Consider the following 16,831-nt stretch of genomic DNA (forward strand, 5'->3'; position numbering starts at 1 on the left):
ATATCTCGACGTGGTCCGATCCTATATACAATATTTTGCCTCCTCGACTGCATGCTTTAGAATCTCCATGAATGGAATTCAGTTTTTACGCTCTAGATATACAGTTTTACGCTATAGATCTAGCTATTAAACTGAGTATATAATTTTTTAGCTAGATCTATAGATTTTACTATGCAAAAATGTGGCAGTAACCTTATAAAAATCATAGTGAGATACAGGGCGGCCGGCCGTCCCTCTGGTTTTCAGACTGAGTGAAATGGGCTCGATCCTCTTGATTGGCAAGACTTAAAGCAGTTGCTCATGAATTTATTTTCACAAACATACGCGTCGATAAACTACGTATTTTGAACATTTCTAATAGCTCTCACATGCACTTTATTTCCTTTCTCAACTCTGAGAACATACAAAATCTCGCCTCCAGCAGGGGCGGCCGGACCCTCCACCGCATGGGGGCTTTCCTAGCCTTGAACAAGGGCTTTGCCCCCATTTCTTTTCTGCCCGCCCCCCCCCCCACCTAAAACATCTTCTTATATAGTCCTGAGATAGCCATTAGTAATTATTGGAATGCATAATTAGAGAATTGCTGAATGCATGCATGGTAATGATCAACGCATACACATGCACATGCACGGTAATGATCAACACATGCACATGCACAGCTCTACATAGACTCTGTAGCTTTCTAAACTAAATCAAGTTTCCATTAAAATCATGGTATATCTAGTTACACAATTATTATTCTCCCTGCTGGTCCTGAAGACAGCACAGTGCTTTTCTACATCAGGAGTTCCTTGTTATCTGCATCCATCAAGAGACGGTTGTCACTACAGTCAGAAGATTGACTCTCCTGCATGTACTAGCCCCAAGACAAGAGCAAAATTTGAAAATGGGGTAAAGCAATTGAATAGGTCCATGTACTCTCTGGAGCAGCAACTCATCAGGCTGGGCATCAGTGAGTTTGTACACTTATTGTGACTCACAACTCACATCCATGCACTGTTCTCTAGTAATTAGATACATGTATAGATTTAGATATCTATACATGCGCTTCGTCTCAAGGTGTATGGTGGTATTAGGAGCGTTTTACAGTTCTGCATGACTTCTTACATGTATACATGCAGTTCCGCCAGACAATGCCTGTTCTGAGCTGCCGGTGGTTGACAATAGTGGTGTCGTGTACAGTGACCTAAACTTAGCTCCAGGATGTGTAGGAAAGTACATCTGCAATGAGGGGTACTTTCTGAAGACCTTCAACGGACGTAGAGAGTTTAACTGTACCGAAGATGGCATTTGGGATGGGAATGTAACTTCTGCACCTATTACTTGTCTTTGTAAGTGTCTATTCATAAACACATGCACATGCATGTACAAATTATTTGCTATAAATGGTATTATTCTCATTGTGCATGTGTAAACCGTGAGAGTATTTGTATGAAGGTTTTTACTGTCACAGTGGAAGTTGACAGGTGTGATCTACCAAGTAAGATAAATAACGGGAATATTGAAAGTGACAAAGTCGCCCTACTGCCAGGAGATCTGGTCACTTACACTTGTGAGAAAGGTTATGAGTTGTCAGGCCAAGGAAAAAGGTATTGCTTAAGAAACGGAAATTGGAGTGATCAACAGCCTGAATGCTTGAGTAAGTGCTCTAAACAAAACATTTACTGTTTTACCAATAATCCATAAACTGTGGTGATTTGGGAAAGTTTGATGTTTGAGTAACTTTGATCTTATCTACTTTCAACACGAATTTACCCTGATGGTATTTCCAACAACAGAAATGTTGGTCAGGGATGCTCGGCATTTAAATGATTGGTATGAAACATTCGGCATCCATGCACAAATCACCCACTGTATACACACACACACACACAATAACACACAATGTATATATACTCTTCGTAGTAAAAGCATAATACAATCATTAATTGTCCATGCCATTGTGTAGACTATAATACTCTGTTACATGTGTTTTGCCTTTCATGCAGAAAAGAATCCAGATTTGGTTGATGCCGAAGGTACGTAACACTTAAAATGTGTATAATCGTGCCTCATTCCTTTCATTCAGCTGTCAGCAGTAGTCCAGGAATGGTTGCTGGTGTAAGTACTAGCTCTGTGTTGCTGTTTCTGGCAGTCGTGGTTATTACTGTGCTTGTTGTTTTGGTCATATATAGAGTCCGGAAGCAGCGTAAAGGTAATCCATGTTTATTTTGGTACGTACAAGGATTTTATATTGACTATATACCTCATGCAGGAATAGCAAACGATGTAAGAGATTCCCTCACTGTCAGTGATGAAGACTTTTCTCCGTCTCATCGTGTAATGAGTTCAGGGTATGCAAACATCGATGAAAATGAAGCCAAGCAAAAACCTCAGCCATCCAGGAAATCGGGAAAATCAGTTTATCGTGAAAAAGAATTCGAGAACAGTACTTTATAAAACTCAGAAAAAAACTCATTGACTACGCAAAATCATGCATGTAGATCTATACAAGTGTGCACACTGTAATATAATTACTGAGTCTTGATTATTTCGTACACAACAATTAATTGAGTTAACAGTTAATATATTTGTTTGCTTGGAAACTTGGGCAAGACGGATGTGTAGTACCCAATAATTTGCGCCCCTGGGATATTGATGATCATACCGTTGGCTGTCCTGTCAGCAGTTACACTTTGTTTCATTCTGTTTACTCCAACAGATGCAGAAAAGCTAAACATTTGATAACTTGCACTGAAAGACGCCCCAACCATAAGTTGAGTCAGATGGCTAACACTCTTTGCATCCACACCAGAAAACTGGAGCTTAATGCTTCTAGCCAATAAGAAGCTGGTTACATACTCCGGCATGAGATACAGGTTATTGTTATTTCCAGCCACGTATTCCTTAAATGTGGCTTCATCTTTTGGTCCAGGTGATACATATGTTGCCTTCTGCTCGTCTTCATTGTACTGACCCTGTGCAAAGACAATGAAAGTAAACCATTTTGGGCATACATACATAAGTCATTAACAATGTACTTACGAAAGAGAGAGTTGAGTCTTCAAAGATACTTGGTTTAAACCATGGTCTTTTCACTGTCACTCGTAATATTTCCCCAGAAACTTTCACATTAGCACTGCTGATGGCCTGCTCCAAGTCCGTATCACTTTTACCAACATTAACGCCTAGTCCCAAACCGAATCCATTCGGGATTCCCACACTTAATCCGGCAGCCACATTCAGAGAGTTTGATTCTTGAGAAGTATTTATATGGGAAGAGTCGGAGTCGTACTCAAATTGCAGCCATTCGTCATCTAGATTCTGTTCCGTCTCATTCAAAAGTTTATTAAGATCTTGAAAGTCATGTGAATCAGCAATGGGTCCCAAGTAAGGTTCAGTGCGACTTAGTTCACTTTCTAGCTCTAATAGTTCCTGTTGCAGAGATAAAATTCTTGTGTTTAAGAAAGTATTGAACTTTTTTTCGGAGTTGAGTGTAAACGCAGCAGACTGATACTGGGAAGAGACTTGTGCTTTTGTAAAGGATGCATCAACAGCCTCTTCGGTAGCAGCTTTAAGCTTTGTGCACGAATTATTCTTTTGTCCTCCTATACATTCCTGTCTTGCTTTCATTGCTTCCTTTGTTTTATTCTTTTGCTCCGAGGTTGCAGCAGCTACAGTTTCATTTAATGCGTTCAGTGTGTTTGAAGCTTCATCCTTGGTAATGTTTGCAAATGAAATCATAGTCTTTAGCGTTGAAATTTCACTCTCAACCAAACTCTTCTTAGCAAGCACCATATCACGGCTTGGGCCTTTTACTCTAAAGGAATCAGAATTAGGATTAATATAGGATAACTCTTTAATGTAACTTACTTATGAAGAAGATACTTGTACCAGTTTCCAGGTTCAAAGCTCACGGGATAGACGGTTCTAGTACGATCCAAAGATGTTACTCCAGACGCTCTAAGAGACATTTTTGCTTTCTCGACTTCCGAGCCCGATGATGCAACATCCATATATGCTTTGTACAATTCAACCCTCTCCTTTTCTCCAAATACTAGCCACTGCGTATAGGCACCTTCAACTCTCATGCTCAAAGACGGATAATTCCGTTGAAACCACAACTCATAATCCAACGAAGATCGAGAGCTTCTTGAATCTTCGATCTTCTGTTCCATTTCAAGCTGCCGTTGAGTATAAAGGTCTTGGTAGCGCTTATACAGGGTTAACCTAGTGGAGTTTATTGCCGGATTTTCTGGGTCTAGAATAGCAGAGGTAAGGTAGTTGCGACCTTCATTGTACCTACTTTCTGCCTCACTTGATTTTGACTTTATTCCAAGCAATTCCATTTGACTGATAATAGTTTCGTAAATTGTTGCCATGCTTTTGCTGTTAATGCCTCCAGATATAGGATCAGCTCCCACCACTGCATCTGCAATATCGAACCACTTCTCCATAACGGAGGGTGGAATAACTGTTTTAGCTGCCGAGGAATTCAGTCTAAGAAGACTCTGCTCATATTCCTTTCCAGGGTAGTAGTCCCAAAAGTTTAGCACTTTTCCTGGAGACAACATAACAAATCTGTTTGCAACTCTTCCACTTGAAAGTGGAGACTCAGGAAATGCGATGTTACGGAGGGTGGTATAAAGATCAAGCAATATCTTCTTTGAGTTCTTTGTTGCTTTCTCACGATCATCATCACTTTTGTTACCAACTACCAAACTAATTCCAGCAAGCAAAACTACAATCCACTTTAAATCCATGCTGATAGTCCTAGATCTATTTAGTTGTTAGTTAGTGAACGCTGCATAGATCTATCACTATCTAGCAAGAAGACCACTTCCGGTTTTGCGCCGCAAGCGCATGCGCAAACTAACAGGCAACTTGACAGCTACCTCACTTCGAACTATTGCTTTAGTTTACACACAATGAAGGTAGCTATCTTGTTGTACGTGGTTAAACTCTTGTTCTTTATACCTGATGGAGCTTTGGGAGCTTACCAATCAGCTGGATGCTCAGATGAAGGGTGTGGAATACCATGTTATCTTCGCCCAGCGAGTGATACTTGTCACTACACTGACCATAGCGATTCACCATGTGATGATGGGAGTGGAGATGACCTGTTGAATGAATTGTGGTTCCTCAACAATACTTTTGTCCGACTTCAGGATAAGCTTATACAGAAAGGAATAAGTGAGGATGATGGCCGTGCGGAGCTGTATCATAATGAGCCCATACTGGGCACCGTAAACATAATACGTGCTATCTATTAGGATCTTTATCATACCCTGACATTGCAGATATCTAGAAGAAAAATTAAACCACCCTAACCACACCTCCAACCATGCTTCCTAGGTCTATTATATTCTAGAATTATGTTTAGTGCTAATAGCACCATGTATTCTATCTAGAGTATACCTAACATGTCATAGGTTTGGAAAAACTCAGTAATTATAACACACGTGTCATGATAGTGTAGACTACACGTGCATCATTATACTTTTTATCTTACCACAGTTCCAGCTGGAGACTACTGCAGGCCTCTCCCAAATATTGAGCATGGAGGAGTGATATACACCGACCTCCTTATTAGCACTGGTGTATTTGCTACATATGTATGTGAACAAGGCTACAGCCTGCACGGACATGGAAAATACGAGTGTGCAGTAGATGGGGTTTGGTTAGGCAATACCACAGGACAGCTACCAACTTGTGAAGGTGAACATTATACATGTATGCATGTATACACGGCTATTGGTAGAGAACGTTAGCATGTGCAATCGATTTGTGAAGGTGGTTTTCTGTTGTCTTTAAAAAACCTGACTAATTTTCCGCAGATTCTCTGGTTATATGCGCACCGCTTGTTGCTATTCCCAGTGGCCACATTAGCTACACGATAAAAGATGCCACACAAATTAAACCGGGTGATATTGTTGTCTACTCCTGTGATCAACCGTACACACTAGAAGGCTCAAGCTATCGAGTTTGCCTAAGCAATGGAACGTGGACAGAGGAGGAGCCGTTATGTCTCGGTAAGACCGTATATATGCCATATATAACTTCTAGTGTCTGCTTGGGGAGTATACATGCATAAATCCATAAGTATACATAAAAGAAAAATTCCCAAATTAATGTCATATCTGTTTTAAGACACCTTTCAATGTTGCATATTATTACTATACAATCCCATTGTGTATACTAGTTCCACTAATGGTATCGTGTTGCTGACTCATAAACAGTAAACATGTGATTGATACTCGTGCACACATAGGTTTGTCCACAAGAATACTTGGTTAACAGAAAAACAGTTTACTTTCTGTTCTACATTCAGTTTAGCATAAGTTGGCACGATATTGCTAAACTTCTCTTTCCCAAATGAAACCTTTGCGTGTGAAACAAAAAATAGTGAAGATAATTAGGCGACAGTTTGCTAAACTACTGATTTCCCAAAATTGATCTATGTGTAGAACGATAAACAAACAGTGTTAGTGGGACTCATATTCTATCATAATGATAAGATTTAGATGTCCGGTACAGAAACTTGTTGGTGCTAAAGCATGTGACACTATAATAACTGTGATCTCGGATCGACAATGAGTCGACCAGGTGGTAAGAGTGTTATTGTATTTGGATAATATCTCTAGAAAGTACAATGAGTCGACCAGGTGGTGGTAGAGTATTATTGCATGTATTTGGGTACTATCTCTAAGAAGTACAATGAGTTGACCCGCTTATTGTTGTATTTGGGTATACTAGCTAAGACATTTATGTACATTGTTAAACCTTTATCATGCAGCACCTGATGATTCAAAACCAAGCACTCGCACAGCAGGTATTTAATACCTTGTAAAAGCAAGGAAGTCAATTCATACTTATCTTCTATGCAGATAGTCAATTGCCAGTCAAAATTGGTATACCTTTGGGGATTTTCGGTGGAATAGTACTACTTGTTATTGCTTGTGGTTTGATTTTCATCGTAGCCCGAAAGAAGTATAGAAAAGGTGACTAGCTATATACTTAGTGTGAATGGATCTGTATAATTGGCATTCAGGTTATAAGAACTTAAAGGAAGATGTCGATGGTACACAAAGCAGCAGGGCTCCAGCTCAAGAAGAAGACACACAAACTTTAGTTGAAACAGTTCAATAACAGAAATATTAGCTCCATTATTATAGCTGCATAAACAAACTGATACTGTATATAGCTCAGACTAATAAATAAGTTTGTGGACACTCCGTACATGATATAATTATAATACAGACAGACTATTAATAATGTATACTTCTATAATGTTCACAGTTACTCTCTACTGTATTTATTGCAGTTCGTTGCAGTTGCACACATGTGCATATATTTAACTTTGATCTTGAGGGAACAGTGGGAGAGTTTCAGTGTAGTAACCAATAATCTGAGCACCAGGAATCTTGATCCTCATGCCTGAAGCTGTTTTAGAAGCCGCAACATGAGATACTTGTTTCGTTTTAGTTTCAGAGTGGTGCACACGAAAGAATAGGAACCCGCCACTGCCGCTAGACTTGGTAACCGTGGACAAGTAGTAGTTGCTTGTAGAGGAATCTAGACCACTGAACTCCATTTCTATACTCCGAGCAAGAAGAAAGGACGTGGTATATTCTGGAAGCTTATAACGTCGTTCACCGCTCAGTAATGCATTGTAGTAGGCGTCTTCGTTGTTATATCCCCTTCCAGGTGAAACATATGTTCTTCTGTCATCCTCATCACTCTCAATCTGCATAATTATACCATCATGTTATAAGTATGATAATTAAAATTTGGAATATGGCAAAATACGTTATATCTCGTAACACAGCTAATATAGTACACAACTGACATAGGTTAATCCAGGATCATCAAATATCTCGGGCTTGAACCATGGTCTCTTTATGTTGACACGAAGAAGCTCTCCTTTGACTGAAATATTTGCCATTGCTAGTTTGTTTTCATGTGTGCGTTCATCAGAACTGGAAGATGAGCTTCCACCCCCACCAAAGAAAAAGAAGTGAGCACCACCACCTGTTGATGAGCTGGAAGTCGTATGGGTATCATCTGTTTTGCTAGAAGAGTCTGACGATTCGTACTCAAACTGCAACCATTGGTCGTCTTTGTATTCATTGGTGAGATTAGCAATAGCTAGTGATGATGCATCAATTAGACCACCAAGGTACGGACTAGCCTCGCCTAAAAGAGAATAGATACGAGACATTTCATCTTTAAGACGATTTGCCTCGTTCTTAAGCGATTCAATGTAATTTCCATTTGGTTCAGTCAAATATCTGAGGAACTCGGAGCTTGCATATTCGTCTGATTGAGCTACCAAGGAATTTATGGTAGGCTTAGCATTTTTCTGAAATTTTTTACATTCAGGTCCTGTTCCTGTATTGTCGATCATGCAAGTGTACATCATGTTGAGGTGACTTGTCACATTAGCACTGGCTTGCTGTTTTAAAAAATCGAATCGATCCTTCAAGTCATTCACATATCGATGTACATCAGAACCTGTTTTAATTTCTTGTACAAAAGTTATTGTTGTCTCTGTAGCATCCAGTCTACTTTGAAGTTTGCCAAGCATAACCTGAAGCTGATCTCTGCTGGGGCGTTGTTGCCTGTTAGGTAAGATAACATATAAGTATGCTTGCTCGTAATAGCTACAAACTTACTTTGGCAGTAGGTACTTGTACCAGTCAGAAGGCTCAAAGCTAACAGGATAAATACTTCTTGTTCTGTCCAGGGATTGGACACCAGCGGCCCTCATTGCTGCTCGTGCTTCCTCGATAGTCTGACCAGACGACCCTGTGTCCATGTATGCAATGTTCAGCTCGACCCTTTCTTTCTGCCCAAAAACCATCCACTTGGTGTATGCACTTTCTACTCTTGACTGCAGGGAAGGATAGTGACGCTGGAACCATAGCTCATAGTCAAGTGATCCAAAATTCAGTCTTTTGTCTTCTATCTTGTCTTCCATATCAAGCTTGCGGTCATTATACTGGTCACGATATCGTTCATAGAGAGCCAACATCGTGATGTTATTCAGTAGGTTTTCAGGGTCTGCAACTTTTTTAGTAAGGAAATCAACACCTTGATTATAGTAATGTTGCTCATTTTGGGTCCTTTCTTCAAGACCAGTGATCTTAATTTCGTGCAGTATAGACTTGTAGACATTTGCCAGACTTTTCCCTGTGTCTTGACTAACCAAATAGTTAGAACTAGGAATAGTATCAGCAAGGTCAAACCATTTTTCCATTACATGAGGAGGAACTACTGATTCTTTGCGCCTAGTGTTGTAATCCTGTTAGAATTATATATAGAGAGTCAATCACTCATTCATTATATAATTATGTGTTTATATACCTGTATGAACTTGGTGTACTCCTTTCCAGGAAAGTAGTCAAAGTAGTTCAGTACCTTGCCAGGCATCAGCATCAAAAATCTGTTTTCAATCTCTGTGGCTGGAACATTGCCAGCAGGGAAAGCTATATTCCTCAGTGTTCCGTAGAGCTCATTCGCGACCCCAGCTGCTCTTCTCTTGGCCTCATCAGCCTGATCCAGTGCAGTAGGTATGCTATGTGCTGCCGTAAAAACAGCAACAACAATGATTACTGTCAAAATAGACATTTTGCTATACTATAGATCTAAACCACTTCAGATGCACTTTAATGCAAGTAGATTTGCTGTAAATATCCCAATAAACGTTTCATTTTATATGCACAATCATTCACAGGAAGTAAATTTAGATCATCAAGACTGTGCATAAAAATGATTTTTGCACTGAGCAGATCTGTATCACTATGGTTAAAGATTTGTTCCAGACTATTGTATTGTGAGATATTAGGTAGACTCTATAGCTAGAGGTATCCTTTACCAAGAAACCAGTATTAGCATTGCAACCCTAGATCTAAATCTATCTAGTGTTCAATTGATTCTGGTCTGGAGCAAATGCCTGTGTGATGGCTAAGTTACTCCAAATCATCATCATTTACCACTGCTTCTGTGCAGTCATAAACGCAGATTCAGAATGTCGCCAAAAGTCCGTGCTGGAGGGTATCTACACTTCCCTTCACGATGCTATCACCAAGTATGCCATAAAACAGCCAGATGTGCAGCATGTTGATCTGTTACGAATTGGAAAGATGTTAGACTATGACGATTTCAATCCTGGAAAAAAACCCAGATTTGCAGCCCCAGGAATTCTACCGTTAAATGTTATCGAGAATGCTTTGCCTTTAGTGGACAAAATTTTTCCCACTGGAGCCACAGTAAAACCTGCCCCAGTTAACCACTCACAGAGTGACAAAGACTATCACTTTGAATCGCTTTCCTCTACATTCGATTTCATCCTCACTCATATGATGGTGAAGCCAAGGAATTTTTCATCAGAAGAAAAGCTTCGAGCTAAATATTATCTTCAAGAGCTTGTACCTAATCCTGAATTCGTTATTCAGAATAAAACTGAATTACCACGTTACTTATTGTACGATTACTATAGAAGTCTTTACTTGAGAGAAAAGGAGGATAAAGAGAGTCAGATGGACATCCACAGAGAGTCACTAACACAGGAAGGCTACGAAAACTGGGGTGTACAAAAGTTGCCCTCCCTTGAGAGTGATTCAGAAGCAGCATTTCAAAAATGGATGATTTTCGGTTACAAAAGTGAAGTTGAGCAAGAGCTGCAATACTTTGATATTGATTCTCACGAAGACACGCTAATGAGCACCCGTGCTCTGTTTAAGTCGATGGCAGTATACTCTACACATGATCCACACGTCCAAGTTTATCCATTCAGACTTGACCCAGAAGACTGGTTCCAGTCATTGAAATTGAAGTAAGCCTCTTAGACTATAGCACAACAATGCAAACATATTGTCTGGTTTACAATAGAAATTCCAAACAAGGAATTAGATTGTGCATGTCATGTGCACTGCCACGTACATGAACGTGGTTGATTCAGATTCCCTTTTCCATAGGGGTATTGTGCACTACTTTGTATTAGCTTGCCTGACTATTCCCACCCTTTAAATATAATTTTTATAGCTTGCTATTTTTGGAAATGATGTCATCAGAAATGATATTTCTGTTTTTCTTTTTAGACAACCCGAAAGCTCAGATGAGCTACGATATCGGATATCACTCCTCAAGGCACAGCAAGCATTAATGAATGCTACACGAAACGATCTTGCCGATAAGACAAATGAAGATGTAAGCAACTCACTCACAAAGATTAAGGAGATTATGGCAAAGCTTCAAGAGAGAGTAGAGAATGCAGTTGACAAACTAGTTCAAATGGAAGTAGATTGCTTTGCCAAAGTAAACCTTACAGTGTGTGGAAATATCATCGACAGTCACACTGCTTTTAGGCTTTTGCTTGATGGTGTTGCTGAGCATTATGAGCAAGCAGCGTATCTCGAGTCCATCCTGAACAGACGAGAAGAGACAATATCAGTGCTACGACAGAAATTAAACGAGGTGGCAGTAAGCATAAAGGATCTTAACAAGAGAATCTTACAAGCTCAAGATGCTGAAACAGGCGAGTTAATTGATCTTAGCACTGGCAGGCTTGTTGACAAAACATCAAGTGCAACATGCATGGAGGCCGGAAAAATTCAGTTCACATATCAATCTTCACAAGAGCCCATTGATACGTCAAAGTGCTTTGAAGAAATTCAAAATGATGAGTCCAAGAAATACTGTGCTGACGTTCGAGTTCCTCTGAATGCAGCCCAGTCACCACTTTGGTCTGTTCACTCTTGCTCAGTTGATCATGACCTAGAAGCATTCGATAATTTACTGAGCGAGTTTCATCATGTGATGAACACAATCGATACGGAAATTACAGCATCTCTTCACAGAGTGGATGTACACCGACCTTGGCTAGATGAGAAAATATTTCAAGATTCAGATCATTACACAATGGTAAAAGCACATGCATTCATACCAATCACAATTCATTAAATTCATGATTATAGTACATATGCACTTACGGCTAGCAATCCTTTTTTTTTACAGAAAACTTTTGTAGGCAAAATGGGGCTCTTGTTTAATTAAGACCTGTAGTATAAAATTATGGCTAATTGTCCCATAGCGCAGCAGTGTGTATAGTCCAAGATCAGTGTTACATCTGTTATCTTTCACTTACAGAAACGAAACCGAGGAATTGTATCACCTGGTCCTGTGTCCCCATTAAACTATTTCCATCAAGTTGCTCAAAGTGGTCAGTACCTTATGGCACAATTCACCTCTTCTCTTGTGTTAGCTACAAATGTGTCGATATTCTTTCCCGGACTAGGTAGTTGGAGGGACGAACAAAATAATGATGTTGATAATCACACAAATGCAGTCATTAATATGCTAATGAAATATGCGTACGCTCCAACTCTTGAGGGAGGATATGGACCTTTTACTCTTGCACCTGAAGGAGGCACTAGAAAAGAGAGTCATAACTTTAGAGTAGAACGAAAAAATGGTGGGGTGTTACTGCAAGCTCCAGGAGCTCAGCTCATTGGATTCATATCAAGTGTCATACCAAAGTTCCCAGAAGATCAAGGACCTGCCCCAAAACCTGTTTCCTGTATCTCGGAGCCATCGCAAGACCAAGATAATCGACGAAAAAGGAGGTCAATTCTTGAAAATGACACACCATACAAACCAAAAAATATAAGAAAACTGTCGAATAGGCTATTTTCAGAAAAAATGGACAAATCTCAAGGTCGAACTGCTGGAACAGTGCTGCATCATTTACCAAGTGAGTCTCTTGACGACCTCCTAAGAAAAGCAGGTAACACACATAACAAAATCGACAAACTTCTTGAGAAAATAGATACTGATATGGAATTACCTGCAGCCTTTTTTGAGTGAACCAAATTTGGTGTTTCTTCTGCATGTAGATACTTAAAGACGTCCAAACAGTTGATAGTAGTGTGTATAATATATAGACATGTCACTGTGTACACTGCTTATAATAGCTATTTAACTTAGTAAAATACATGCTGAATTTATTTGTGAAGCATTGGGTACAATCTGCCATGGTCACTGGAAATGGTCAGCCAGGGCCGGACCAAGGGGAGCATGCAAGGGCAAAAATTCCATTGAACCTGGTCTAGAAAAAACATTTCAATCTGAAAGTTGCTATCAGATCTCATCTCAATCTGAGCATCTGTGAATTATTTGTCCTCTGTTCTCCATGTACAAACTGGAATCATGCTTCCAGACAAGCAGAACAGGGTCTTAATTTACGTAGAAATGCAATAGAATGATGAAATAATTAGACTACGAGTGCATGTGATAGTATCTGAGAAAGAAGTAAGAATGTTTGTCCAAACAGACTACCAACATACAGAATAACAATAAAATATCTTCAATTTCTATAGAGTCGACATCATTATCAGTTTAATTGTTTGCGGTTAGGTGTTGTATAATCAACGACCTAGCACCTTTGAAGCCACAGCAGTTGTAGCAGCTCCTACAACACCTCCAGTACCAGCCAGGGCCGCAGCGCCTGCGGTACCAAGCCCAGCAGCTCCAACAGACTGCAGTGTGGCCACAACTCCTCCAGCCGCAGTGGGAGCCAAGACTGACATCATACCTGCTGCTGTTGATCCAGCTGCTATCCCACCAGCTGTGAAGCCGAGACCAGCCACTACAAGCGGTGCAGCAACAACAGTGACGACCGCACCTCCCACCGCAACAGCTCCGATAGATAATGAATATGTTAACCAAGAGGACATGGTGAACCTGTACGTGTGAACAGTGAAAAATCTCCATGAAAAAATGCCATTAAATAATCATAATTATAATTATAGTGCATGTTCGTGTTTTCGTGGATTGTTAACAGTTATGTATGTGAATTGTAGTTGGGCGTGGCCCGACTTCCCATTAAGAAAGGAGGTTGGGTTGAGCTTATCTTGGATTGTTCTGTTGCATTACGTAACACAGCTATGAATATATTAAGTGAACGGATATTCCCACCCTCCTTACCGAAATATTGCTTTAAAGGAACACTCACTCTCTACTATAATTATGTGGTTCCTGTGGTATGGTTTCTATGCAGCATGAAGTGGTTTCTACACAGCACATGGTCTTCAACGCAACGAAGTAGTTATTACATGGTATAAGGATAGCCTCGATCCCAGGCCGAGTTTATAACGGTTAGGCGAACAACTAGGCCTGGTACTAGTTGTCTGCGCATGCGTCAATCGTTCGTCAGATTCTGACCAATGGATATTCTCGTTCACTTTCGTGACATTTATATTCGTGTACTATCGTGTACTAGAAGTCAGTTCCCGTTTTATCATTATTGGAATCGATTGGAATGGCTCTTAGCTGAAGCTTCTCTCTTCTCTGAAGCTTATTCTGAAGACTGAACAGCAAGGGAAGAGGTATAAAGCTTTGTCAAGCTTGTTAAGGTTAGATATTTTTGTGTGGGCCCTATGGCTATGCTATCAAGTCTTGTTCATGTTTGGCAAGATCTACCGGTAGGTATAGACTATAGTTTCATCATTAATATGGTGGATCAAGTGAAGAGTGTGAGCTAGAGAACTTGGTGCTGCCATCATCAGCTCGTCGACAATGACACTATAACCTGTTTAATATGAGAAATTTAATATGTATAGATCTACACGTATTTAGAATGTCTACTTCTCTGTACAGGAGCAATGGCTAATATCCAGCTATCCCAACAGTGCTCCTCTTGGCTATACTAACTGACGAGACTGGACAGTTTGAGGTAAGGGTTTAACCGTCTTTGGTTTCTTTTAATATTGTCCTATACTCACAGGACTGGAGTATGACCTGCTCATCCGAGCGTTGCTGGGTAGCTCAGAGACATCAAAAGAATCTACGTTTTCTCAAGCAAAATTTAACTGAGTTACGAGTTGGGGCCTAGAATCAGAGAAGTCCAGCAGTCTGCTAAATCTTTTTGAAACGTAATTTGAAGGCATTCAATCATCCTGAAGTTGCCCTGGGTCACTGTAATTGTGCTGCAGCACAACTGGCAACTCCCCAGGCCTTTGTGAAGCAGCTCCCTATGTGCATCTTTTGTGTACTCCCTATGTGCATCTTTTGTGTACTCACTCTGTGCATTTTCTGTGCACAAATTTCGATTATTTATTTATTAAATATTTTTGCCGACCACAAATATACAATGGAAATTTGACGCATGCGCAGACAACTAGTACCAGGCCTAGTTGTTTGCCTAACCGTTATAAAAGCGAAAACTCAGTCTGGGGTCGAGGCTAGGTATAAGGAGTGCCACAAGCTGTTTATTGGCCCGTGTCTAGTATAGTGGTCAAGCGATAAATGCCCGAGATCACTATCTGCTACACGCAGGATGGAATGATTATAATAGTCGATGAACAATTTCTGATGTTTTCTGAATTTCTGAACAATTTCTAACAGATAATGATAATCTACATGGTAACATTGATTGCAGCATGGACACTCGATTTTCATGGATCAATCTGATGCCCAACCACACTTTAAGGACCCTTACCACAACACCGCAGCCACAATACACTCATAACTTGTGCATGTCAATGACGTTAATAATAATTATGATCGAATTCTTGCACATAAACTAGCTGGAACTTTATCAGTAACTGACAATGCCGCTACCCCAAGATAAATTTCTCAAGAGTCCCACAAATTAACAATTCCAATCAGAAGTCCTCTTACTACCCTGCAAAGGCTTCCAGTCGCAGTACAGCGTGGGAATGTGGCCTCAATAATGGGCACAATGGACCACACTAGACTCCCTTCACTGCACCTGTGGACTGCATGGCAAGCGCCGTGGTGAGAGTTGTCCCCCGTTGGAATGCAATTATAGAACAAATCACAAAATGCGTAATGCGTGGGTGATATTGCTTCAGCCTCGAGAACAGACTGCCAGTGATGTACTTATACTTGAGGCCGATAACATTTTGTGCAGTAATAGTTAGCGCGTGGACGGTGGCACATAAGTACCGTATAGCGGGTAATTTTCAGGGGGGAAAAATATTTGTAATTGAGCAATATGTAGTCATTTCGTGGATAATATTTTCGTGGTTGCTGCTTGCACTACAAGTAAAGGTAGGCAAGGTCGCTTCATTCGTGGGTAAAATATTCGTGGTCAAACCTCCAACCACGAAAACCACGAATATTGTGCTCCACGAAAATTACCCTCTATGGCAAAATAATTATGCTCTTTTTTCTGCCTATTATGCTTTTGAGCACTGCCCCAAATTCAGCCTATTATGCCCGTCGAAAGAACCCATTATGCCCCATATTGACGTCATAATTTTTTCAGCAGTTAGTAACAAAAAAATTATCTCTTTCACACTCTATCAACAAGAGATAATTTCATTTGGAAAATAATTATAACTGACATAATCTTCTAGATGTAAAAGAGGCATTTAAAAGAGAAAAAACATGTTGAGCAGCAGCAGAGGACCGTTGCATTTGCACCAAACTGACCAAATTTAAAATTTTAACCTTATTATGCCCCAATTATGCCAGCATAATGACCTAACCTATATATGCCCCAAATTATGCCGGCATAATTTTCCAGGGCCTACCCTCTACGGCATTTGTAACGTTTACATTCTTTATGCACTGGGACAACTCTCAACACAACAGCTTGCTAGTCCTCAGAGCGCAGTGAAGAGAGTGGTACCAGTCTAGGACCAGGAGCCCATAAAGAGAAGGAGCGGCTAACTACAGGGATCACATCTCGTAAGTGGTTATGACCGCATTTCCATATATGCAGGGTCACTAAGTGGTTGAATCCCTACACGTGTTATACGCAATGCAGGGATGCGGTTTGCAAGCACTTAGTCGCTTCCATACAAGGAAGTGCGGTTTCACCGGC

The 16,831-nt window shown here is 40.3% G+C and overlaps 5 protein-coding genes across 5 annotated transcripts; 3 read left to right on the top strand and 2 right to left on the bottom strand.

Annotated features, from left to right (window-relative positions):
• The first annotated feature begins 671 nt into the window (after positions 1-671).
• Positions 672-2,567, top strand: LOC135342255 (complement factor H-related protein 4-like). Its single transcript, XM_064538952.1, has 6 exons — positions 672-952; positions 1,122-1,331; positions 1,454-1,639; positions 1,989-2,018; positions 2,069-2,194; positions 2,255-2,567. Exons 1-6 carry the CDS (start codon positions 712-714, stop codon positions 2,437-2,439), a joined length of 978 nt encoding a protein of 325 aa, XP_064395022.1. The 5' UTR covers positions 672-711; the 3' UTR covers positions 2,440-2,567.
• LOC135342248 (uncharacterized) lies at positions 2,389-4,811 on the bottom strand. Its single transcript, XM_064538943.1, has 3 exons — positions 3,853-4,811; positions 3,025-3,799; positions 2,389-2,957 (listed from the first exon to the last, which is right to left on the bottom strand). Exons 1-3 carry the CDS (start codon positions 4,740-4,742, stop codon positions 2,562-2,564), a joined length of 2,061 nt encoding a protein of 686 aa, XP_064395013.1. The 5' UTR covers positions 4,743-4,811; the 3' UTR covers positions 2,389-2,561.
• A 32-nt stretch (positions 4,812-4,843) lies between these two features.
• LOC135342256 (sushi, von Willebrand factor type A, EGF and pentraxin domain-containing protein 1-like) lies at positions 4,844-7,343 on the top strand. Its single transcript, XM_064538953.1, has 6 exons — positions 4,844-5,172; positions 5,497-5,697; positions 5,817-6,011; positions 6,776-6,811; positions 6,867-6,980; positions 7,031-7,343. The coding sequence occupies exons 1-6, from the start codon at positions 4,908-4,910 to the stop codon at positions 7,126-7,128; spliced, it is 909 nt and encodes a 302-aa protein (XP_064395023.1). The 5' UTR covers positions 4,844-4,907; the 3' UTR covers positions 7,129-7,343.
• On the bottom strand, positions 7,121-9,687 carry LOC135342249 (uncharacterized). Its single transcript, XM_064538944.1, has 4 exons — positions 9,346-9,687; positions 8,655-9,283; positions 7,829-8,600; positions 7,121-7,726 (listed from the first exon to the last, which is right to left on the bottom strand). The coding sequence occupies exons 1-4, from the start codon at positions 9,607-9,609 to the stop codon at positions 7,334-7,336; spliced, it is 2,058 nt and encodes a 685-aa protein (XP_064395014.1). The 5' UTR covers positions 9,610-9,687; the 3' UTR covers positions 7,121-7,333.
• A 68-nt stretch (positions 9,688-9,755) lies between these two features.
• LOC135342245 (uncharacterized) lies at positions 9,756-12,994 on the top strand. The gene is made up of 3 exons (XM_064538940.1): positions 9,756-10,816; positions 11,082-11,904; positions 12,130-12,994. Exons 1-3 carry the CDS (start codon positions 9,942-9,944, stop codon positions 12,844-12,846), a joined length of 2,415 nt encoding a protein of 804 aa, XP_064395010.1. The 5' UTR covers positions 9,756-9,941; the 3' UTR covers positions 12,847-12,994.
• The last annotated feature ends 3,837 nt before the right edge of the window (positions 12,995-16,831 follow it).

Source organism: Halichondria panicea, chromosome 10, assembly GCF_963675165.1.
Source record: "Halichondria panicea chromosome 10, odHalPani1.1, whole genome shotgun sequence".
NCBI lineage: Eukaryota > Metazoa > Porifera > Demospongiae > Suberitida > Halichondriidae > Halichondria > Halichondria panicea.